Raw genomic sequence first — 26,406 nt, 5'->3', positions numbered from 1 at the left:
GGAGAGCTCTCTAAAAAGTAATCTACTAATTAGCATCCTGTACCATAAACCTAAATCAGACATTCTTTCAAAGGGAATCTGCTTTGGAGATAAACTTTAGGAAAACTCTATTGATTTCATAAATTAAAAACAGTAGAATTGAAGGGAGGGAGGTCAAGTAAAGGACTGACCCAAGGAAGCAATTTTTAGATCAGAGTGCTCTTGGATTCAATGCAAGGGAAGAAAAAGAAGCAAGAAGAAGGATTCATTTGCAAATAACCTGCAGTAGCAAAGTCATGCACTCACCAAATAGGATTAAACTTGTTCCATCAGCCATGACATGTGAAAAGATCATGGTTATAAATTCCATTTGCTATAATGAATTGAAAGCATCTGAATTTGCAAGCAGTGCTCATCATTAATGGATAGTTAGATTTGTACATTGTTTTTAGGCTAAAATTAGCTTCCACAAAATACAAAGTACAGAGGGGTGGCAGCAGCAACAGAGTTTAAAGAGTAAACAAGCTGACTTTTTTATTAGACGGAGGTTGAAGAATGCTAGAAGTAAATGGTAGCTGTATGCCAGAGCTGTAGAAAATTACATTGCTTCACTTTTAAGCAGAGTATGAACACAAAAGTGAAAAGGGGGCTTTGTTTAGATTCCTCAGTTCGATTTAAGCAAGAGTAAATACTCTTATTAAACAAAAGAAAGATGGGTCTGTCCTTTTGTGGTGCACTGCTTATACAAAATAATAAATATAGTTGAATTTGGAAAATACTTGGTTCTGATCTATACTGGTCTATATCAGAATACATTTCACTGAAGTCAGTGGAGCCACACCGGTTATAATATTCGTAAATGAAGATAAGAATCAGACTCAGATTGCTCAATAAGATCCCAGTCTTGCATCAAGATCCAGGGGCGAGAGCCCTGCACCCATGCTCAATGCAGAATTGAGGCCAAAGTCTGCAGATTTCCATTTGTTTGTGATACAAGCTTTTATTCTTGTTTTATATGTTGTTGACTAGCTAGGTATAATTCTTAGTGGATGAAAGCAGCTCATCCTTGTTGAGGAAAAGACATTCATTTATAATTGGTAAGATCCCCTGCAGTGGTGCTGAAAACTGTTCAAGATTTTTTTTAAAATGGTTCCGGCTAAACAGAAGAATAAACCATTTTTTATGAACATCATGAAAATATAACAGCTTTTTAATTACTGGAAGGTTAACATAAAACTAATTTGCTAATTTTAATTACAACCCTCCAAAATATACTGCATAAATGCTCAAAAGAGAACAGCCAGGTGCCAGCACTAATCAACCAAGGTTATTACAGATTATGATGTTAAAGAAGGTTTAGAAAAATCCTTAGTAAAAGCAACACATGTTTACTGGAACTATACAGGGAATCAAACTTTCTGTATATTTCCACTGCTACAAAATTACAGGTATATTGCCATTTGTTGACTCTTTTCCAGATGATCTTATTATTGCAGTTGAAACATATGATTGCCTTTTCTTTCTGTCACATTCTATTACAATGTATTAACTTTCATCACAGAAAGTGTGAAAATTGTAATTACAGCAAGGTGTTAGTTAATTTTTGTAATGTGTGTTGCACATATAAAGTCCTGTATAGTGGCCAAGTATTAATTCTAGAACAGAAATCCAGTTGCTGAAAATCTGTCATCTTTTGCAGACTGTACTGGGATGCCCAGTTTGGAGATTAGGAATATTATTATAATTATTGATTTGGGAACATTTCTATCACCTTTGCTCACACTGCACCAGACTGTCTGGTCCAGCAAAACTCTAGGGCCCAGAGGGCCTTCCTCAGTCCTTAGGCGGGCTAGGCCCAGTCAGGTTCTCAGAGAGAGTTAAAGTAGTGCCATGGATCAGCCAGTCACAGAGGCTTCTCAGCCCTGATTCTTTTTGCCCATCCATGCTACTTATATTTGGGGTTAGGAGAGGCATCATGGGAGTTGCTACAGCAGCCCTACACCAACAGAGAATTTCCCCTATGCTAAGAGAATCCTCAGAGGGATGGATCCGATGATTTTAAGTTTGCACTGCTCTGGAGGTCTAGTGCAAAGCAGACCTAGTGGAATTGAGATCATACCCAGTAGGACTACTTTTGTAGTTAAATAATAATCCGTGTAATGGTGGTGGAGTAGGATCATAATTGTACACCACCTGTACAGCACTTTAAAACACCACCAGCAGCAAGAATGATCTCATATTTTGTTTTAGATCATTAATCTTTCATTCTACAGAGATACTTCAGGATTCACAGAAAAAGATACGGGGCCAAATTCTCAGCTGAGAATCTTCCTCAGAATGTTTTATGTACATTGAAAAAATAGTTCCTTGCCTCTGAATAAAATCAGCTTATTTACATATTATAGTAAAAATTTATTTTTTATGTTTCAGATGTCCTACTTGTTCTTGTTGTTGTTGTTGTTGTTTTTGCTGCTGTTGAACCAACTGTATGTTTGAAATCGTAACAAAATACAATCAATATTTTAAAGGAAGACTTAAAAAATAAATCTAAAATGTTGGTGTCAAAGGAAATTAATTTCCTGGCTGGCTTGTGTTTTTCTCTGAGGCAGATATTGATGAGTGTGCAGAGGGGATCATTGAGTGTCACAACCATTCACGCTGTGTTAACCTCCCAGGGTGGTACCACTGTGAGTGCAGAAGCGGTTTCCATGACAATGGAACCTACTCACTTTCCGGGGAATCCTGTATTGGTAAGCAATGATCAGCATAGAACTTTTTTTCCTTCTGCATGGTGTCATACACTGACTATTTGAGACAGCATGTCCTGAATGGTTACTCTATTTAAGGCAAAAATTAGGATGTAACTACCCATTTGTTAAGCTCATCAGTGTCCTTAGTAATACAATGTAGACATTGATAAAAGAGATCTGAACATCACATTTCTGAATGGTTGTATGGAATAAGGACAAACACATGACTTACTGTCCTTAGCCATTTATCACCATAAGTAAAAAAACGGGCCCCTTGTAGGTTGTTTTGCAACTGTGACAGGCTACAGAATATGAACCATCACTTTCAGATTTCAGCACAAAGATTTGGGAACACATTTAATCATAAATCAGTGTTGTTCATTGTGTATTATCATTTGTTTTTATCTTGTTTTCTTTTTAGGGCTATTCAAATAGCCTCAGATCCTTTCTATGCTGTACATACTGTATTTGGAGGACAAGGTCATAAGGACAGCTTGAAGGCATTTTAGAAAGTGTGTAGGAATCCCATTCTATTGTTAGGCTCTGCGATCTAGTCCTGAAAGTGGGGACCAGAAGTAAAGATGCCACGGATAAAGTTCTGGATCTGCCACTTTTATATGCTATGTGTAACCTTGGTTTGGTCACTTTACTTCTGAGGCACAAGACACTGTATGAAAAGGTGCCAAGCAGTAGGAACACCACAGAGAGGATATTGAGCAGGATATACCTCTTCTGTCACCATGTTACTTCCCTTCCACAGCCCTAGATATGACTTTTCACTGCCTCTCCATATGAGTGTGTGTTGACGAGACCTTGGCTAAGGTACAGGGAGGCAAGGACAGCAATACAGACTCCAGCTGCTATGCTGCATTCTTCTGAATACTGTGTTCTTAGGGAAATCTACAATGTAAGTTTCTGTAGTTCCTTGTAGTGATTTTCCTACAACAAATCTCACATCCAATAACACCTGAAACCCTGCTCCCAAGTTCAGCTTCTGTATGCTCAGGTTCCAGATCATCTCCACTCTGCATGCCCCCTACAGTGCCTTCAGCTTTCAATCTACTATCTCTCATTCTGATTTCTACCCTTGGATCCCATCAGGCTCTTCAACCCCTTGATGTTCAGTTTCAGCACCCACTCGCTTTCCTGTGTAGCCACCCCAAGTTCCCAGTCACACTCATTGTCTCTCCCCCAGAGATTTGCTCACATCTTTCATACTGGTGGAAGTTCCACATGAGGCAATATGCATGCTGAGCAAACGCTGCATCTCCTTTCCTCCTGATAGCCCCAGGACTCTGGCTTGGCTGTATGTGTGGACTGTGTTCTTTCAAAATGATGTAGATTCTGTATGTTTCCTCTCTGATTCAATGGAAAAGATGCTAGTTTTTGGTCTGATCTCTGGCCTAATTCAGCACCATTGACATCTGTGGGAGTTTGCCCTTGACTTCCAATGGGAGCAGGTTTAGGCCCTTGTCCCGCACTTTACGCCTGTGGAACACCAGTGATTTCAGTTCCGTTTCTCCTCATTGTGTACATTAAATCAGAATCAGTCCAGATTCTACAGATAAATGTTAAATTTGAAGGTGCTAAAGTAATATTCATTTTAAAAGTTCTGCCTTTACGGTAAAGTTTGATAGATTTAATAGAGAATTACAACTTCTTTACAGAATTTTTAAACCTGTCTATATAATTCTATAACAATGATATAATATCTTTTAAATTTTATCGTATGGTTTAAAAATCTTTAGAAGGAATCTTGTTTTCTTTATGGGGAGATTGATGAACTTCTTAGAATTCTGTTTGATTTCTTTAGAATTCTGTTGATTTCATCCTATTCAATTCCATAAAGGTGATATTTCTATGACAATGCTATATATTTACCATGAAAAACTTTACTGCACTGTAAATGATTTTGATGCTTTGTTTCATATACACAAGTGAGAAGGTTCTTCTTACTAATAAAAGATGAGAAATTGTAAATTTCAGCTGTCCATTGAGAAAAAGTTAGCCAACTAGGGCCTGATTATGTGCTAAGTAAAGTTAGTGGAAGTTTGGTGGAAGACTGAGTGTATAATTTAAGAAATACAAAGAAAAATCTACAATTAACGTTCAAAAGCAATATTTTATAGACTATCCAACAAAATTGTATTAGCTTTTTATGTTTTGTCCTAAACAGACTCTTGCTACCAGGCAATGTATGTACATTAAATTCCCAGTGGTGGATTTCATGAGGGTGGTTGTGTCGAAAATAATGAATTATACAGCATTTCATGCTTTAATAGATAAAATTCCACATGAAAGTCATTTATATTCAAACATATTCTTAGATATTGTGACGAAGTTCCTCCTCTGCCTTGGTGACCCCTGCGCTTATTGGCGTATTTGCTCACCTCAGAGGTTCATGGGAGCCCTCAGTTTGGCCTCTTTCATGGCTCAAATCTGCCTTTCACTCAGTTAGCCTCATCACTGGCCAGCATTGGGAAAAGGAAGAGGAACAATCCCCGCAGTTTCTGCTGATCTACCTAGTGGATCGGGGAACAGGCCGGAGACCTTCCCGTCTGGTGGATCCCACAGTCCAGGTCAACTCCTCTGGTATCAAGTACGGAGTTGGGGGAATGGAGGGATGTGGGGAACCGGGGCCCGCCCTCTACTCCGGGTTCCAGCCCAGGGCTCTGTGGATTGCAGCTGTCTACAATGGCTCCTGTAACAGCTGCGTGACAGCTACAACTCCCTGGGCTACTTCCCCATGGCCTCCTCCCAACACCTTCTTTATTCTGACCACAGGACCTTCCTTCTGATGTCTGATAATGCCTGTACTTCTCAGTCTTCCAGTAGTATGCCTTCTCACTCTCAGCTTCTTGCACCTCTTGCTTCCAGCTCCTCACACGTGCACCACAAACTAAAGTGAGCTCCTTTTTAAACCCAGGTGCCCTGATTAGCCTGCCTTAATTGAGTCTAGCAGCGTCTTGATTGGCTGCAGGTATTCTAATCAGCCTGTCTGCCCTAATTGTTTCCAGAAAGTTCCTGATTGTTCTGGAACCTTCCCTGTTACCTTGCACAGGGAAAAGGGACCTACTTAACCTGGGGCTAATATATCTACCTTCTATCACTCTCCTGTAGCCATCTGGCCTGACCCTGTCACAATATTTAAAGTTCTGCTCTATTTATTTAAGTATTGTGTAAAAAAAAAAAAGTGTCAGAGAGAGAGAGTTTAATTTTATCAGAAAGTAAAGCTACATGACATAACCCCAAAAGGTCCCAAAGAGTACTAAGCAAAAAGGACATCTATAGAGTTCCTTCATGCCTCTCTGTCTCAGATATTTCAGAGGTGCCTACCATCCTGCTGTGTAAGCACTGGTAACAAATGTAATAAAGGCCTTGGATCAAACCATGATGTAATTCCACTGTCTACACCAAGAATGTATTTAGCCCAGTGTTGTCACAATTTTGAATTGCCCAATTTTCCTCTTTTATAGATGGGTGCATCATCTGCTAAAGTCAGTAGTCTGAGTTGCAGTTGATGGGAGTTGTGCTCATGTAGTAAGGGCAGAACTGAGCCCAAAATGTTACATTCCATGATATACTTTGAAGATTGAAGAGCATTGTGCTTTCTTCAAAGCAAACTGCCCTCGTTTTGACCTGCACAGTGTGTTGGAAGTTCATGAGGTGAGACATTTTTCTCGCCGTGTGTAAGCAGTAAATGGAATGTGAAATTGATGGGATTTTTTTAATTAAATAGCTTTTCTGAGCCATCTGCTGCTGAGCACCAGTGCCAAAGAGAGCAAACCAGTATCTGATAATCTTTTATACTGGTTTAACAGTTAGAAATTAAACAGAGAATTCTGCTATTCCATAGATCATTTCAAGATTAAACTGTTAAATTCTTTTTAAAAATATGATTATACTGTGAATGAAACATGGATGTTACAAGCACATTCCAGATGAAGAATAGACTAAAGCCATGTTACCTGAACACTGATCTAAATCACTTTATAAAGATTATTTCCATGATAAATTATGTAGAGTCAAGGCCAGCGTCATTGAGCTTTTTATTCTAGGTGAAAGAGTTTCATCTGCATAGCAACTGTCTTTGTTTTACAGTCCCATGTGCATGAGAAATTGTGGGCCAAAATCATAGTGGAGTTACTCCAGGGATGAATTTGGCCCAACGTCTATATATTTTGTGATTAGTCTAAGAACATAAGAATCTAAGAATGGCCATACTGGGCCAGATTCAAGGTCCGTCTAGCTCAGTATCCTGTCTTCCAACAGTGGCAAGTATCAGGTGCTTTAGAGGGAATGAACAGAATGGGGCAGTTATTGAGTAATCAATCCCCTAATGTCAAGTCCCAGCTTCTGGCACTCAGAGATTGAGGGACAACCATAGCATGAGATTGCGTCCCTGATCACTTAACTAATAGTCATTGATGGACCTATCCTTCATGAATTTATCTCATTCTTTTTTGAACCCAGGTATATTTTTGGCTTCCACAATATCAGTTGGCAACAAGTTCCGCAGATTGATTGTGCGTTGTGTGAAGAAGTACTTTCTTATGTTTGTTTTAAACCTGCTGCCTGTTAATTTCATCAGATGACTCCTAATTCTTGTGTTATGTAAAGGGGTAAATAAAAACTCCCTATTCACTTTTTCCCTACCATTCATGATTTTATAGACTTCTATCATAATCCCCCTTTAGTCATCTCTTTTCTAAATTGAGCAGTCCCAATCTTTTTAATCTCTCCACATATGGAAGCTGTTCCATACCCATAATCATTCTTTTTTTTTTTTTTTGCCCTTCTCTGTACTTTTTCCAATTCTAATCTTTTTTGAGATGGGGCAACCAAAACTGTGTGAAGTATTGAAGATGTGAGCATTACATGGATTTATATAGTGGCATTATAATATTTTCTGTCTTATTATCTATCCTTTTCTTATTGGTTTCTAACATTGTTAGCTTTTTTGACTGCCACTGCACACTGAGCAGATGTTTTCAGAAAACTATCCACGATGGCTCCAAGATCTTTCTTGAGTGGTAACAGCTAATTTAGACCCCACCATTTTATATGTATAGTCTGGATTATGTTTTCCAATGTGCATTACTTTGCATTTATGAAAATTTAATTTCATCTGTCATTTTCTTTTCCAGTCAACAAGATTTGTGAGATTCCTCTTTGGTTCTTCACAGTCAGCTTTGGACTTAACTATCTTGAGTAACGTATCATCTGCAAAGTTTGCCACCTCATTGTTCACCCCCTTTTTCAGATAATTTATGCATATGTTAAACATCACAGGTCCCCATGCAGATCTTTGGGGACCCCGCTATTTACCGCTCTGTAGTTTAAAAACTAGCCATTTATTCCTACCCTTTGTTTCCGAAGTTTTAACTAATTACTGAACCATGAGAGAACCTTCCCTCTTATACCATATCTGATTATTTCACTTAAGAGCCTTTGATGTGGGACATTGTCAAAAGCTTTCTGAAAGTCCAGGTATGCTATATCTATGGTATCACCCCTGTCCACATATTTGTTGACCCCTTCAAAGAATTCTAATAGATTGGTGAGGCATAGTTTCCCATTACAAAAGCTACATTTACTCTTTCCCAGAATATCTTGTTCATCTCTCTGTGTGATAATTCTGTTCTTGAAACTATAGGATCAACCGATTTGTCTGGTACTGAAGTTAGGCTTACCTGCCTGTAATTGTCAGGAACACCTTTGTAATCTTTTTTTAAAAAAATCTGCATTACGTTAGCTATCTTTAGTCATCTGATACAGGGGCTGATTTAAGCAGTAAGTTACATACCACAGTTAGTAGTGCTACAATTTCATATCTGAGTTCCTCCAGAATTCTTGTGTTGGTATCGTCTGGTACTACTATCTTATTACTGTTTAATTTATCAGTATGTTCCAAAATCACCTCTATCAACACGTCAGTCTGGGACAGTTCCTCAGAATTGCCACCTAAAAAATAATTGTATCAGGTGTGGGATCCTCCCTTACATTCCCTGCAGTGAAGACTGATGCAAAGAATTGATTTAGCTTCTCCCCAATGGCCTTGTCTTCCTTGAGTGCTCCTATAGTGCTTTTATCATCTAATGGTCTCACTGATTGATTTACAGGCTTCCTGCTTCTCATGTACTTAACTATTTCCTGCTGTTAGTTTTTGTGTCTTTTGCTAGTTGCTGTTCAAATTCTTTTTTGGACTAATTATACTTTTCTTGACAGTTTATGCTCCTTTCTATTTTACTCACTAGGATTTGTCTTCAAATTTTTAAAGGATGCCTTTTGCCACTAACGGCCTCTTTTATGTGGTGGTTTAGCCATCGTGGCATTTTTTTGCTCTTCTTATTGTTTTGTTTTTATTTGGGGAATACAGTTAGTTTGAGCCTTTATTATGGTGTTTTAAAATCATTCTGATGCAGTATGTAGGCACTTCTCATGACTGTTCCTTTTAACTAGCTTCCACATTTATTGTGTAGTTTCCCTTTTGAAATTAACTACTACTCTGGTGACTTTCTTTTGCATTTCCCCCCCCTACAAGGATGTTAAATTTAATTACGGTCACTATTCCCAACCAGTTCAGCTTTATTAATCTCTTGGTGAATATTGGAGCAGATCTTTGCTCCATTTAGGACTAAATCAATATTGCTTCTCCTATTGTGAGTTCCAGGACTAGTTGTTCCATGAAGCAGTCATTACTGATGTCTAGAAATTTTATATCTGAATCCCATCCTGATGTGACATGTACCCATTGAACATGGGCATAGTTCTGCACTTCTTGTGCAGTAAGACCTTTGATTGAAAGACTGAAAGAATTTTACAAATCTGCTGTACTTTTCAAACAGTTATTCTGTTTGTTTCCTTTATGGATGTCATGCATACTTTCTGTTCACCATTACTTTTTCTGGTTGGTTCTCGTGCACTAAAAAAATCCCTGCCCTTAGATTGATTTTTAAAAAAAGAAAAGGAGTACTTGTGGCACCTTAGAGACTAACAAATTTATTAGAGCATAAGCTTTCGTGAGCTACAGCTCACTTCATCGGATGCATTTGGTGGAAAAAACAGAGGAGAGATTTATATACACACACACAGAGAACATGAAACAATGGGTTTATCATACACACTGTAAGGAGAGTGATCACTTAAGATAAGCCATCACCAACAGCAGGGGGGGGAAGGAGGAAAACGTTTCATGGTGACAAGCAGGTAGGCTAATTCCAGCAGTTAACAAGAATATCAGAGGAACAGTGGGGGGTGGGGTGGGAGGGAGAAATACCATGGGGAAATAGTTTTACTTTGTGTAATGACTCATCCATTCCCAGTCTCTATTCAAGCCTAAGTTAATTGTATCCAGTTTGCAAATTAATTCCAATTCAGCAGTCTCTCGTTGGAGTCTGTTTTTGAAGCTTTTTTGTTGAAGTATAGCCACTCTTAGGTCTGTGATCGAGTGACCAGAGAGATTGAAGTGTTCTCCAACTGGTTTTTGAATGTTATAATTCTTGACGTCTGATTTGTGTCCATTCATTCTTTTACGTAGAGACTGTCCAGTTTGGCCAATGTACATGGCAGAGGGGCATTGCTGGCACATGATGGCATATATCACATTGGTAGATGCGCAGGTGATAATTATAACATTCAAAAACCAGTTGGAGAACACTTCAATCTCTCTGGTCACTCGATCACAGACCTAAGAGTGGCTATACTTCAACAAAAAAGCTTCAAAAACAGACTCCAACGAGAGACTGCTGAATTGGAATTAATTTGCAAACTGGATACAATTAACTTAGGCTTGAATAGAGACTGGGAATGGATGAGTCATTACACAAAGTAAAACTATTTCCCCATGGTATTTCTCCCTCCCACCCCACCCCCCACTGTTCCTCTGATATTCTTGTTAACTGCTGGAATTAGCCTACCTGCTTGTCACCATGAAACGTTTTCCTCCTTCCCCCCCCTGCTGTTGGTGATGGCTTATCTTAAGTGATCACTCTCCTTACAGTGTGTATGATAAACCCATTGTTTCATGTTCTCTGTGTGTGTGTATATAAATCTCTCCTCTGTTTTTTCCACCAAATGCATCCGATGAAGTGAGCTGTAGCTCACGAAAGCTTATGCTCTAATAAATTTGTTAGTCTCTAAGGTGCCACAAGTACTCCTTTTCTTTTTGCGAATACAGACTAACACGGCTGCTACTCTGAAACCATTGATTTTTAAGTAAGCACTTTTAGTCATGTCTGGATTTGTATAAGGAATTTTTAAAGCAAAACCTACATTTTGAACCTAACATACTTGACACTGTTCTTTTTAATAGGCTGTTAGGCCTTTTTGGATAGAAGTGAAAGAAGTTTTTCTGAGTAAAAATGGAGCTGTTTTATGATTCCCTTTTAAACCACAAGCATCTGCCATTAGTTTTGACTTAAAAGAATAGCAAATAAAGTGCTAAAGTAACAAATTTCTTGTGAAAAATAATTTTGTCATAACAGTGATCAGCTTTAACTTGTACATACATTTGTTGGAAGCCCAGCATACATTTGTCACATCAGATTATATTTTAATGGCTTAATGGACTATAGAATTTGAAATTAGCATTCTAGCAGGGGTTTTTTTTCTGTGACAGTTTATCATGATATCAGAGTACTATATTGTGCTACTCACATACACACATTGCAAGATGCTATACAAAAACTGAAAATTTAAGTTTGGTGGCAAGGGATCAATTTAGTATTTCAATGAAAACAAGCTAATGAACTTGTGTTGGTGTGTATATTCATAGAATCGTAGGTCTGGAAGGGACCTTGAGAGGTCATCTAGTCCAGTCCCCTGCACTAATGGCTGGACTAAGTATTATCTAGACCAGTGCTACTCAAAGTGGTGGTCCGCAGACCAGTGTCCGTCCGCGAGCCATCAGCTGCCAGTCTGCATGCCCATTAGGAAAAAAATTGCCAGTCCCCCACATCAGATAGCTTAGAAGTACTGATCTAGACCATCCCTGACAAGTGCTTGTCTAATGTGCTCTTAAAAATATCCAATGATGGAGATTCTACAACCACAGAAGGTGATTTATTCCCTTGCTTAACTACCCTGAGAGGAAGATTTTCCGAATGTCCAACCTAAACCACCCTTGCTGCAGTTTAAGCCCAGTGCTTCTTGTCCTATCCTCAGAGGTTAAGGAGAATCATTTTTCTCCCTCCTTCTTGTAACAACCTTTTATGTGCTTGAAAACTGTTATCATGTCCCTCTCAGTCTTCTCTTTTCCAGACTAAACAAACCCAGTTTTTTCAGTCTTCCCTCATAGATGCATGTTTTCTAGACCTTTAATCATTTTTGTTGCTCTTCCCTGGATTTTCTCCAATTTGTCCACATCTTTCCTCAAATGTGACACCCAGAACTGAAAATAACACTACAGCTGAGGCCCAATCAGCATGGATTAGAGCAGAAGAATTACTTCTCGTGTCTTGCTTACAACACTCCTGCTAATATAGCCCAGAATGATGTTTGCTTTTATTGCAACAGTGTTACATTGTTGACTGTCATTTAGCTTGTGATCTACTATGACCCCCAGATCCCTTTCTGTAGTACTCCTTCATAGGCAGTCATTTCCCATTTTGTAGGAGTGCAATTGATTGTTCCTTCCTAAATAGAGTACTTTGCATTTGTCCTTGTTGAATTTCATCCTATTTACTTCAGATCATTTCTCTAGTTTGTCCAGATCTTTTTGAATTTTAATTCTATCCTCTAAAGCACTTGAAACCCCTCCCAGCTTGGTAACATCCACAAACTTTATAACTGTATTCTCTATGCCATTATCTAAATGATGAAGATATTGAACAGAACCAGACCTAGAACTGATCCCTGTGGGACCTCACTTCATACACTCTTCCATCTTGACTGTGAGCCACTGAAAACTACTCTCTGGGAGCTCTCTGTAGCTCACGAAAGCTTATGCTCTAATAAATTTTAGTCTCTAAGGTGCCACAAGTACTCCTTTTCTTTTTACTCTCTGTGAATGCTTTTTCAACCAGTTATGCACCCATCTTTTGTAACTTCATCTAGGTTGTATTTCCCTAATTTGTTTATGAGAAGGTCATAGAAGACAGTATCAAAAGCTATCTTAAAGTGAAGATATACCACTGCTTTCCCCAATCCACAAGGCTTGTTACCTTGTCAAAGAAAGCTATTAGGTTGATTTGACATGATTTGTGCTTGACAAATCCATGCTGACTGTTACTTATTACCTAATTATCTTCTAGGTGTTCACATCCTTCCACAATACAATGGCCATGGGAACTTTTGTAATACCTGAGGCAAATTACATCTGCATTAAAGGAAGAGGGAAGCTGGCAGAAATTGCATTTTTTGAGGAATGAATCCTTCCCTAATCTATTCTATATATGTTCTTAATATGCCCTCCTCACTATTGTATCCTCAGAAACATTCATGAAACTCTGTGACTAACATCTGTCACACGTGGACATCTCTCTCGTCCTTTTCCCATAGGGAGAATTATGTGTACAGTGGACTGTTTTATTTTGGTTGGAGTTTATTTATTTTAAAAGTAATGCTCCTATGTGTTTAAGTTAGAAAAGGCAAGGTCAAAGAGGCTTGCACTTGGAGTAGAAGGTGGTGACATTTCTGGCGGTCATGAGTTCTCTGCAGTATTCTTGCCACCCCTTAGCATAGGCTGTGTCCTTGTGGTACAATCTAATACAAAGATTGCAAGCAAGCAAGCCACTGAAGAATCTATTCCCATGCTACCTCAAATGGCATTCAATGAAGTTATGTGCATTTGTTGAGGGGAGCAGTGATTGTGCCACCCTTTCTCATATTGAGTAGTAATTTACTCCACACATTCTCCCATTGAAATCTGTGTGAGATACTGCTTAATCATGTCAAATCAGGCCTCACATGTTTTCTATAAATGAATTAGACACATCCAGAGGAGAAAGATGGGAGTTAAATTAATCTCACTTCCTTCAGGGACCCTCAATGAATTAGTCCCAAGAAGTGAAGGTAACTGCTAGTGTTGTTCTAATCAGAAAGGGGCTAAGCAGGCTTGCTGCTTTGTATATAGTACCTGCCTCTTCAATCATAGCTGCCTAGTGTTATTAACAAACAAGTTTTTACTTCGGTACCACCACATAGAGCTGCTACGGCTGGGAAAGAGCAGCTTCTGCACAGCGATGCCTCATGCATAATTAACAGAGTTCTCAACTCTAACTTATCCCCTTCCCAGAACCTTTATGGCTGATAACAGAAAAAATAGCAGTTGGTTTCACCAAGTGGGTGGTGATATGTTGGCATTTATCAGATATTCTCAGTTTGAGTCAAGCCAGGATTTTTGTGATAATGATGGAGATGGTGTATGAGACTTGTGATATCGTTTTTTATCACTTGATTTCAAATTCACATACCTGAAGTTGTATATTGTAATATTTAGGTCTGTAAATTGGGTTAACTTTTCTACAGCATTATCACTCAACAAATTATTTGAGCTAAATATCACTTGGACATCATAAAATGACTTTAACTTGCTGCAATAACCAAGGCAGAGCCAATTTGTTAGAATAGAGAATTCAGTCCACTTTCCTGTGGCTATCCCAGAAAAGCCACTCTTGTGGCCAAGATCATTTAGTGGAAAATATAGATTATTTTAGATATTTAGATATATAGATTATTCCATATTTTAAAATTGATTCTCTATATTCTTTTAGTATGTATTCAATTACTCATTTATACCTGCGTAATTCCATTTGCTCTCATTTTTAATGGGATAGCTGTATTGAGATAACTGAGATTGGAATCAGGCCATTAATCTGTTTACAAAACCCACACAATTTAATGTCCAGTGGTGCAAAAACGAGAATATCAAATTAAGCTTAAAATTTTTTTCTGAAGTTATTGGCAATGTGGATGGTTTATTCAGATGCTCAGAAACACAGTCAGCAACAAGAGAAAACTGCCACAGGGATGTTCTGAGAAAAATAGTTCTATTAAAAGTTCAGCTATTGAATGGATGCAACTTCTAAGCCTTTTATATTTGATTAATGACTAAAACATTTAAATAATAAATGCAATAAAATAATAGGGAACCATCATTTGCATTAAGAAAGAAAAATGGACTGAGTAGTGATCAGAAATTTCCATAGAAAATATGTTGCTTGGCTTTTGCTTGATTGGTTCGTTTATCATGAATGGCCTCCTTGCTAGTTTGGGCATCTCTCAGTAGGGCATCCTCTTTATGTGCACTCAGCAGAGAACAACAGTTGCAATATGTAAACAGGGTACCGCTACCCTTTTGGATATATATAATGGATTAAGTTGGCTTTGTTCAGTGCAAACAGGTCTGTAGTACTGAGAATATGAATAATGTCAGTTTCCATAATTGCTAACATCTGGCTTTCCATAAATCTGTTACATTGCACGGAAGCAGAATTAGATTTTTGTGTCATAAGTAAAGCAATTACATGGAACTCTGTAGGCAATATGGCTCTATATTCATCTGTGAAATACTTTAGTTTTGAACAGTAAAAGCTACTCTTCTAATCTGCACACTATACATAGAGAGAGAGAGAGAGAGAGAGAGAGAGAGAGTATGCAGCAGTATATATATATATGCACTATTCAGAGAGGTTTTAACATTGTGGGGAAGAAAATATTGACAATGCTTGCATCTATTAAATGTGAAATCACCAAAGGCAAAGAGTATGTTACATTTGTTTTCAAGACAAAATACAAGGTCAAGCACTGATGAGACAAGTAGAAAAGAGGTTTTTTCAAGAATGCTCTTAGACCCATTGTAGCTAATTGGTTATTGTCTTCAGTTGAAATCACTGATTCAGTATCAGCTTATTCATAGCCCAATTTATGTCACTATTGGGGTTTTTTTTTCTCTTGTCCTTTTATCTTTTTCTTTTCCTGGTACTCTGTCACCTGAGAAGTAATGGGACACAAGATTTGTTTTTCATTCACAAAGCCCCTTTTCTATCATCTGTAGTAGCCTTTCCAGGTGGTGTCCTTTATTATATGAAGGATGGGGAGAACACTGGGAGGGGTAAGGGTGGGTACACAGAGATACTCCAAAAATAACCTCAAATTATATCTAGTTGCTTTGTCAGAGGTGAGGCAGCAAAATACATCAGTGGCAGGGAAGTCTAAAGGCTGAATTGTGCCATTAGGAATACTGCTAAGCAAGGATTGGTGTGTAAGTTGCATCACCCAGGAGACATTATGCCTTAGGCTATGTCTACAATACACAGCTTTTAGCGACATGGCTATGTCGCTACAGCTGTGCCGCTAAAAATCATGCTGTGTAGCTGCTGTTTGTCAGCTCTCCTGCTGACAAAAAACTTCCACCCACAACGAGCGGGGTTTGCGTTGTCAGCAGGACAGCACTGCAGCTGACAGAGCACTGTTCAATTGCCAGTGTAGACATAGCCTTAGAGACACCCCTCTGAGGCATGACTCTCTCTCTCTGTTTCACCTTTGCTCTGGGGGTGGTGGGGATGGAGGAGTAGCAATTTGCTGCTGGCCTATACCACTGGTGTTTTTGGGATCAGAGCCAAGGTTCTGCCAACTTGAAAATTGAAAAGCACAAGTATAATAGCCAGAGTGTGAGGGTTTTGTACTGTGGCTGTAACAACAATCTGCCCTGAGGGAAATTTATGTAAGATCTTTTTTATTCTTATTGGTGGAAATCTTAAAGGTTTCCCCCTGCCCAATTTTTACTCAGTCCTTATCCTAGTAGAACTCCCATTTGTATCAGTTTGCGTTTTGTCTGGGTAAGGACTGAGTAAAAACTGAGAAAGGGCTTCAGGATTTGGTCCAATGAGATCATATTGCCCTTTGGGATATATTTATGTTTATGTTGTTGAGCAAAGTGCACAGTCCCTGTACTGGCTAGATACCCTACAACTGTACCACCCCAGTGTGTTAGCTGGCCCAATATCTCAAGATTAGCAGTGTTTGCATGGGAGACCTCCTATCTATCTATGGTTCTTTATATGGTTACTTTTGTATCTGAGCACCTCATCCTCTTTTTTATCTTCACAACACTCCTATGAGGTAGGAAAGTACTACTTAGAGATGGGGACCAGAGGGTCTAACTGACTTGCCCAAGGTCACAAAGGAAGTCTGTGGCAGAGCAGGGAATTGAACCCAGTCTGCCAAATCCTAGGCTAGTTTCCTAACCACTGGATCAGCCTTCCTCTCTAAGAAGGTTTTACTCAAAAGAAAACCCAAGGTGATGTAGGAAGTACTGTTAGAAATTGAGTAACTAACAGTCTAACTTCTGAGTTAGAACTAGCTCTGTACCCTTTGTGTTTGGATAAAATGTAAACCAAGGTCCTGACTACTTGTGGAGGTCATTAAAGATGCTGTGGTACTTGCCACAGAATTATCGTCATTAGCCCTATTATCCCGGCCAAATTCTAGATTAGGTAAAGTTCCTTATATAAATTCCCTCAGCAGTTTCAAATGCATATTATATCATTCACTTCCTAAACTCTTGTGTAATGGTGCTGCATGAAATTAAACAGTTGCCATGTTTCAGCCCAGAAGTAGCTGCTTCAAATCAAATGGTAAGTGTAGCAATTCTGCGGTGTGGTATGTAAAGTTTTATGCAAAAGAGCTTTAGAATTTTTCAGGATAAAAAAAGCACTGTGTAAGATTTGATCATCTATTCCCATTCATATTTTCATATTTACATGTGTGTATGTGTACACACACACACAAAATGTATTTAATATGTGTATAAAGTGCTTCACCTCATCCAAATCCAAAACTTTTTGCTCCAGTATGGTTAGGCTTTTGGCAATTATATACAGTATGAAAACAGGGCAAATCTATTCAACTGCATTGTAGCTGGAAATTCTGTCCATATCTTCTTAAATACTGCTCAAAAGATCTGCTGGAGAAACCTGCCTATTTTCCAGATTGCACTTAACTCAAAAGATCTCATAGCCTTGTCTCCAAGAGATCTCCTGGGCACATTCCAACCTGGAATAATTACGTTCTGTCTGTCAGCTTGTCCCCAGCAATTTCAATTGGATACAATGTTTCACTTCTCCTCCAGCATTAAGTGGGATGGTAGTTTAAAGTCATCTATGAAAAATAGATTTTGTTTATGCTAAATTCCCTGTTGCCTTGCTCAAACGTGCTTTTAATGTGTGGCTTTGTATAGCTTGGGAGCTCTAGTATTTCTTTTCTATATAAAGTACCTCTGATTTCTTTCCCTTTATCCCTTCCTCCTCCTCTCTGTGGGCAAAGGGTGTGATTGTTTGCCTTTAGTAGGGGAAAGCTTAGATCATGCTTGGAGTTTATGAAGAAGTGTGTCTTTAATTCAGTCTAAAACTCAGAACAGAATGTGGCCTAATTGCAGAGTCACTCTAATTGTCCAAAAAGAATGAGGAGTACTTGTGGCACCTTAGAGACTAACAGATTTATTAGGGCATAGGCTTTCATGGGCTAAAACCCACACATTTTTTCATGTTCTGTGTGTATAACTTCCTACTGTATTTTCCACTGCATGCATCCGATAGCCCATGAAAGCTTATGCCCTAATAAATGTGTTAGTTTCTAAGGTGCCACAAGTACTCCTCATTCTTTTTGCTGATACAGACGAACACTACCAGTCTGAAACCTGTCTAATTGTCCACTTGCTCCTGTTCACTGGGAGATCACTTTACACCTTGGCTGGCAGATCAAGTTTGTCATTGCTATTTAGCCCCAGTAGGAATGTCAGCTTTTACAATTAAGCATACGGAAGAGGATTTAATAATCCTAAATTTTGTGTTTCATACCCTTGCACCACAAAGACAGACAAGCAGTATCTATTTAATAACAAATTCCATGGTACAATTTGTCACTTGAAACAAAGTTTAGCACTATAAACTGGCTGTGTTTTGCAGATATCGATGAATGTGCCTTAAGGACCCACACCTGTTGGAACGATTCAGTTTGTGTGAACTTGGCGGGAGGTTTTGATTGTCTGTGTCCCTCAGGACCATCTTGCACTGGTGACTGTCCACACGAAGGTGGCTTGAAGCGGAATGGTCAGGTGTGGACGCTGAAGGAAGATAGATGCTCTGTTTGTTCCTGTAAGGTGAGTTCCACAAGGCCTGCATATGTGTTTTCTTATATTTTCTAATGTTTTCTCTCTGTGAAGAAGTTGAGCTTTAATTCTTATATACTTTTGTGGAAGCTAGTCATAACAGAAGTAAATCCACTTCAGAATTAAGGTTTAGACTGATTCAGTAGCAATCCTGTTTTGAGTTAACCAGACCTCTAGGAAACTTTGGTTAAAAGATATTGGGCCTGATTCTCTTCACTTACATTGGTCTAAGCCAGCAGTAACTCCACTGAAGCCAGTGGAGTTACACAAAAGTAAATCTGGTTTTAGAAAGACATTCAGAACTCTTAGTTATACCTGTATAAATGAAGGTCCCAATCCCACTCCATTGAAGTCAATGGTCAAAAGCCTATTGGCTACAGTAGGAGGGGACAGAGCCCTTGCATAGGTATAGGTGAGATGAGAATATGGCCCGCTGGAAATATGTTGGAAAGGGGGGTAGAAATGGAATATTGCTCCAGCTGGTGAGGGTCTGTGTGCCAGTTAAGGTCTGTTTGTTGGAAGTTATAAGGAGGCTTTTAACTCCCATAAAACTAGAATAGCACAGTGGTGGATCAGGCCATCAGAATCAATACAACTCTTAGAATTCACTGCTATTTGTTTTAGGCTAGAATGAAAACATGGTCAGATTAACACCGTACTGTATTATTACTTCTACCAGTGCCAGGCACCCTACAAATCCCTCCCTTCAGGAGTGGAAATCTGAAACACTGTTGAATATATAGTGAGCTTGTATTCTAATCGTAGAGAATGGCTGGTTCTATGAAAGGATTTCCTGTCAATGGAAAGAACAGCTTAATATATGTGAAGACATCTGGTCTGCCTTTGTAGAGTTTTAACGATTAGTATTCTCATCTTAGTTAGTCTTGTAATTTATGCCTTATTTGTCATGTTCTCGTTGTAACTATTTCTTATGCTGAGTGCCTCTTATTAGTATTTGAAAATATGTGATGTGACCAGCGAGTAGATATTTTAAAATAATAGTGGCATAATATGTAGCCATCCTTCCTCCTTATTTTATTTCGTTTCTTTATATCTTCCTCTCTCTCTCTCTCATTTCTTTCTTCTTTAATATTTGCACTTTCATTTATTCAGGGGTTTGCTTTATTATCAGGGCCAAATCCTAGACTCTTGCTCAAAGCCAGCTTAAGGGGGGCTCCTTGGTCCTTCCCTGCTAGTGCACAGAGCACCACTTCAAAGGCTCTTCAAGCCCGTAGGTTGCAATAGCAGCCACTTTGCTCCCAGTACACCAAGAATTGGTCAGTGGATCTGCAAAATCTCAGACCCACTAGCCATGACTTTACGCATTGACTCCTGTCACAAAGATAAGCTGCCACGGCACTTAGGTAGTGTGGAATCTCTCTGCATGTCTTGCTCTTGGGGGTCATCCACATTTACAATCTGGGGGAGCAGAATGAGGGACAGGATAGGGCCAACTATATTATTTTTTTTACTTGTGTCTATCTGAGCTTTGAAAAATGCTACTCACTTGTTTTTCCCAGAGCAAGCAAATTATTGTTTTGTATATATGACTACAATACCAAAAATCATTAAATAATTTTTAAAAAGGTCAAGTGAGTAAATTTTGTCCCTGGCCTGGTACATTTTCATGATACTTTTGCAAGGCTGGTTTGTATGAAAGCTAACATAAAATTCTTAATTCAGGAAAAGACATGCTGTTCCTGGTAAAGGCTATGAGAATTATGTCATTGACTCAGTGAACCACCTTCTAATACCTTATTCCACAAGTAGTCCCATTGACTTGACCTCAGTGGGGCTATTCATGGAGTAAGGTACTATCCAACATTAATAATTATATCAGACTCAGAAGCCATTTCTGCTTAACCTGGGCCTGAGGGGGTACAGTTTTTTTTGTTTTTTTTTTTAAATGAAAGACAAGGGATTACGGTAGCACTTAATCAAACATAATATGGTGGATAATCCCTTGCAACCATATTTGTTCCCATGCATGAGGACAAAATTTATAAAAACATTAAAATTCATAAAACTTAATGAGTTGAATGCAATCATTAACAAAGTAGCCTGAAGTAGATTGCCTTCTCCAAGTGCATGCCTAAAGTCTTATGAGAATTACTATACAGGACTGGCAGAGACTTGTGTTTTTTAATCTGGGTTTGTTATTGTTCTAGCATCCTGTGACTAAAGCAGCCTGGCTGGAATTATGTATTTCAATTGTTTCTTCATATGTATATACTTCTACTTTCCCTTTAAAGAGAAAGGAATATCCAATTTTTGCACGTGAGGAGGACAAAGAAGGGGCGGGATGGAACTCTGAGTGAAAGTGCATCCCCTTTAGAGAGTGCAGTGTAGTAGTTAGATTACAGGGAGATCTGGATTCTATCCCTGACTCAGAATTAAAGGTCAGAAGGTACCATCATGATCATCTAATCTGACCACCTGCACATTGTGGGCCACAGAACCTCACCCACCCAATAGACCCCTAACCTCTGGCAGAGTTACTTAAGTTCTCAAATCATGATTTAAAGACTTGAAAGCATAGAGAATTCACCATTTACACTAGTTGAAACCTGCAAGTGACCCGTGCCCCATGCTGCAGAGGAAGGCAAAAAAAAACCCCTAGGATGTCTGACAGTCTGACCAGGGAGAAATTCCTTTGCGATCCCAAATATGGTGATCAGTTATATCCTCAGCATGTGGGCAAGACCCATCATCCAGAAACCTGGGAAAGAATTCACAGTAGTAACTCAGAGCCCTCCCCACCTAGTGTCCCATCACCAGTCTTTGGAGATATATGCTGCTAGCAGTCGCAGATCAGCTGCATGCCATTATAGGCAGTCTCATCATACCATACCCTCCATAAACTTATCAAGCTTAGTCTCACAGCCAGTTAGGTTTTTTGCCCCACACTGCTTCCCATGGAAGGCTCTTCCAGAACTTCACTCTTCTGATGGTTAGAAACCTTAGACTGTGCCACTGTAAGGTGTCTCATGTAGTTTCTCTATGGCGATGGGAGAGAGCTCTCCTGTTGGCATAATTAAATAACCTCCAATGAGAAGCAGTAGCTATGGCAGCAGAAGAGCTTCTCCCACAGACATAGCACTGAACATGCTGGAATATTCACACTCCTGAGTGACATAAATTTTGCTGACAAGTGCTAGTGTAGACGTAGCCTAACCTTCTTGATGACCAGTTTATATCCATTTGTTCTTGGGTCCACATTGGTACTTAACTGAATTAACTCCTCTCCTCCCTGGTATTTATCCCTCTGATGTATTTAACGAGAGCCATTATATCTTCCCTCAGCCTTCTTTGGTTAGGCTAAACAAGCCAAGCTCTTTGAGTGTCCTCTCATAGGGTAGATTTTTCCATTCCTCAGATCATTCTAGCAGCCTTTCTCTGCACCTGTTCCAGTTTCATCTTTCTTAAACATGGGAGACCAAAATTGTGCACAGTATTCCAGATGAAGTCTCACCAGTGCTGTGTATAATGGTACTAACACTGCCCTGTCTCTGCTAGCAATACCTCTCCTGAAGTATCGTAGGATTGCATTAGCCTTTTTCACAGCTGCATCACATTGGCAGCTCATAGTCATCCTGTGATCAACCAATGCACCCCGATCTTTCTTCTCCTCTGTCACTTCCAACTGATATGTCCACAACTTCTAGCAAAAATTCTAGTTGTTAATCTTTAAATGCATGACCCTGCACTTTGCACTATTAAATTTCATTCCATTTCTATTACTCCAGTTTTCAAGGTTGTCCAAATCTTCTTGTATATGATATTCTGATCCTCTTCCATATTGGCAATACCTCCCAACTTTGTCATCTGCAAATGTTATTCGCACATTCCAACCTTTTGTGCCAAGGTAAAAATGTTAAATAAGAATGATCCCAAGATCAATACCTGAGGAATTACACTAGTAACCTTCCTCCAACCTGGCAGTTCACCTTTCAGTAAGAGTAGACCCTGCAACTGACAGTGTGAGAACCATAGTCACTTATAAATCATACCATGCCACTGTTTTTACATCTTTAATACTACTACTTTACCTCAATTAATTAAAGTTTGTGACGCAACCTACGGGCTATTGAGTGGCAAGAACATTTTAGCATCACAAGTTTTGTTCTCAGCCTTTGTATGCATATATTATTATTATCCCACCAAAAGAAAATAAATATTTTATATATTTTTATTTTTACCCTTTGTACTTTTATTTGCCAAAGTTATTTTAGAGATGGCAAATTGGAATGTCAAAGAAGTAAGTGGGATGCTGCATCTGAAGCGGCTTTCTGACTTGGAGCTGGTGCCATGATTCTCACCTTGCACAGACATACCTGCCCTAGCTCTGCCTGAACTAGCATGCTGGAAATAGTAGCGTAGCTATAGTGGCATGGACTAGCTACTCTAAATGCAATCTGCCTGCATCCCATGAGTATATACTTGGGGTGGCTAGTGCATGCCACTGCCCATGCTACCACATCTACACTACTGTTTTGAGCACAGTAGCTCGATGAGTACATGTACTCGAGCTGGGAATCACTCTCCCAGCTCCAAGTGTAGTTCTAGTCTTTGTGTCATAGCATCATGGGAATCAAAATGCTTTCTGCAAAGCACGAGGCCTAATAAGGTTGCAAACAAAACATGTGATACTAAAAAGAATGAGGAGGGAAGTAGTGTGGTGGTATTCTCAAAGGCTCTCCAGCAGAATCATCAAACATTATCAGTGTTCTGAAATAAATAGAGTGACGGCAATGTAAAAGATTATTTACTTCCTTAAGGTGTGCAGGAGTCGTGAGTAGCACAGAACCACCAGTACTGTTACCAATTAAGAGGGGTAATTTTAAAAATAATCCGAAGGCTAAAGGATATAATTCTGAACAGGATGAACAGGTTATTGCTAGCAGTTTTTAATCAGAAGGATGTAAATTCAGATGATGAAATTATTTGTCACTGTGACTACCTCCAAGTCACATAGAGGGTCTGCACATCCCTGAATGAATGGAGCCAGTTGTCATGTTGGAATGTTTAGGCAAGATTGTAACTTTACAATCTCCCTGAGTAAGGGGCAGCACGTAGGTCAGATAATCATAATTCCTCCTCCTCTGAGACTCGCAGTCACTTATCTGTTACTCACTTGTTCTGGGGAGGAAGAAATTACTTCTCTCTTTTCCTGAAATAGTGTTTATTCCTTTTGCCACCCTGCATCCAGCTTGCTACTCTGGCCAGCAAATCTGATTGGGTACTAGAGTCAGAACTCCTCCTGCTTACCCTAAGATTTGCTCTCTGGAATATCAAATGAATAGACCCTGCTCTCTCCCATACAGGTGGAGTGACAAGCTCAGCAGCAAATAAGGGAGAGCATTGATTCTTCATATTATCCTGCGCTGCTGAGTAAGGGGTGTGACAATCTAGCCCTGTGCACTGTCGGTGGATAAAACAATTAAGTCCAGCATTTTATAGGTGTTGTGCTCTCTACTTTTCCATGCTTCTGTGAGCTATTTTTTTGTTACACATAATAAGCAATTTTAATTATTCCTGCAATCAAATGTAATATGCTAATCATTTCAGGAATATTATCGAACACCTGCAGTGTCATTAGCTAACATGAGCATTATGATTCCTTGCCGCTGGTGTTCTGCGTATTGCTTTGCAGCAAAGTTTAGATTTATTTATTGGATTTTTTTTTTTACAGATTAAAACTTATGAATACAGAAAATCTAAGCAACTGCCAACACAACTTAATGTAGTTTTGGCTATTTAGCCTATTCAGCCTGCATGTGGAGAAATCCATTTTCGCTTATCATCCCTTAAAATAATTATGGGGGTTGATTTGAGAAAAACTCCGATTAATATCACTCTGTAACTCTGTAATATCACTGTAGGAAAGCGCTTTTTACTTGTAAGCATGATGTGTGAAGGTGGCATTATTAATGGATGTTGTTTGTATTTCTGCTTAGTTCAGGTATAGTCCTACAGCTGTTACTCAGTAACTTAATTTAGAGTAATTTAATGACTTTACTCAGGAATTAAACCAGTGTAACTCAAAGCAGAATCTGGCCCTCATTCCTTACTCAGACAAGCTTTTCCTTGACTGCAATTGAAACTTTGCTTGAATAAGAATTGAACAAATCAATAATCCAATTAAAATCAAAACTTTTCAATGGCACTCTTCATTATAAACTAGGATTTCAGTTTCCCATTCTGTATATAGAGTAACAATGTGTTGACTCACCTATAATGAAGGGTATAATTTATAACAGTTATCCCTACAATTTTCATCACTAGAATTAGAATAAATTTATTTTTCTTTTGCACTAAATGGATGTGTCCTCTCTGTTTTACATTCAGAAGAAATTGTTTCAGAGTAGCAGCCGTGTTAGTCTGTATTCGCAAAAAGAAAAGGAGTACCCGTGGCACCTTAGAGACTAACAAATTTATTAGAGCATAAGCTTTCGTGAGCTACAGCTCACTTCATCGGATGCATTTGGTGGAAAAAGCAGAGGAGAGATTTATATACACACAAACACACACACACACACACACACACACACAGAACATGAAACAATGAGTTTATCATACACACTGTAAGGAGAGTGATCACTTAAGATAAGCCATCACCAGCAGCAGGGGGGGGAAAAGGAGGAAAACCTTTCATGGTGACAAGCAAGGTAGGCTAATTCCAGCAGTTAACAAGAATTTCAGAGGAACAGTGGGGGGTGGGGTGGGAGGGAGAAATACCATGGGGAAATAGTTTTACTTTGTGTAATGACTCATCCATTCCCAGTCTCTATTCAAGCCTAAGTTAATTGTATCCAGTTTGCAAATTAATTCCAATTCAGCAGTCTCTCATTGGAGTCTGTTTTTGAAGCTTTTTGTTGAAGTATAGCCACTCTTAGGTCTGTGATCGAGTGACCAGAGAGATTGAAGTGTTCTCCAACTGGATTTTGAATGTTATAATTCTTGACGTCTGATTTGTGTCCATTCATTCTTTTACGTAGAGACTGTCCAGTTTGGCCAATGTACATGGCAGAGGGGCATTGCTGGCACATGATGGCATATATCACATTGGTAGATGCGCAGGTGAACGAGCCTCTGATAGTGTGGCTGATGTGATTAGGCCCTATGATGGTATCCCCTGAATAGATATGTGGACAGAGTTGGCAACGGGCTTTGTTGCAAGGATAGGTTCCTGGGTTAGTGGTTCTGTTGTGTGGTGTGTGGTTGCTGATGAGTATTTGCTTCAGATTGGGGGGCTGTCTGTAAGCAAGGACTGGTCTGTCTCCCAAGATCTGTGAGAGTGATGGGTCGTCCTTCAGGATAGGTTGTAGAGCCTTGATGATGCGTTGGAGAGGTTTTAGTTGGGGGCTGAAGGTGATTAACAGTATTTATCTGAATACATCACAGTGTGTGTAAATACTTAACACCTGAAATAGGAAAATCATATTTTAGGGAATCTGTAGAATAAAAATACATCTTCAATGCATGGCTCCAGATTATTATGCACTGTGATATGTTGTGGCCGAGTAGTTTTTGTCTGATAAATGGAAGGTCCAGATGTAGAGGATA

The 26,406-nt window shown here is 39.1% G+C and overlaps 1 protein-coding gene across 11 annotated transcripts in view; it reads left to right on the top strand.

Annotated features, from left to right (window-relative positions):
* Positions 1-26,406, top strand: part of NELL1 (neural EGFL like 1) — a 411,949-nt gene that overhangs the window by 372,168 nt on the left and 13,375 nt on the right. For 6 of the 11 annotated variants that reach the window (XM_038406763.2, XM_038406766.2, XM_038406764.2 and 3 more), the window contains 2 exons: positions 2,589-2,729; positions 18,638-18,831. In XM_038406763.2, coding sequence (XP_038262691.1) covers positions 2,589-2,729; positions 18,638-18,831 — 335 coding nt within the window. The remainder of the gene's footprint in view (positions 1-2,588; positions 2,730-18,637; positions 18,832-26,406) is intronic. The other 5 variants (XM_038406768.2, XM_038406767.2, XM_043516474.1 and 2 more) reach the window with 1 other exon arrangement.

Source organism: Dermochelys coriacea, chromosome 6 (genome assembly GCF_009764565.3).
Source record: "Dermochelys coriacea isolate rDerCor1 chromosome 6, rDerCor1.pri.v4, whole genome shotgun sequence".
Taxonomy (NCBI): domain Eukaryota; kingdom Metazoa; phylum Chordata; order Testudines; family Dermochelyidae; genus Dermochelys; species Dermochelys coriacea.
The sequence above is the reverse complement of the archived record's forward strand: the minus strand, read 5'-3'. Positions and strand labels throughout refer to the sequence as shown.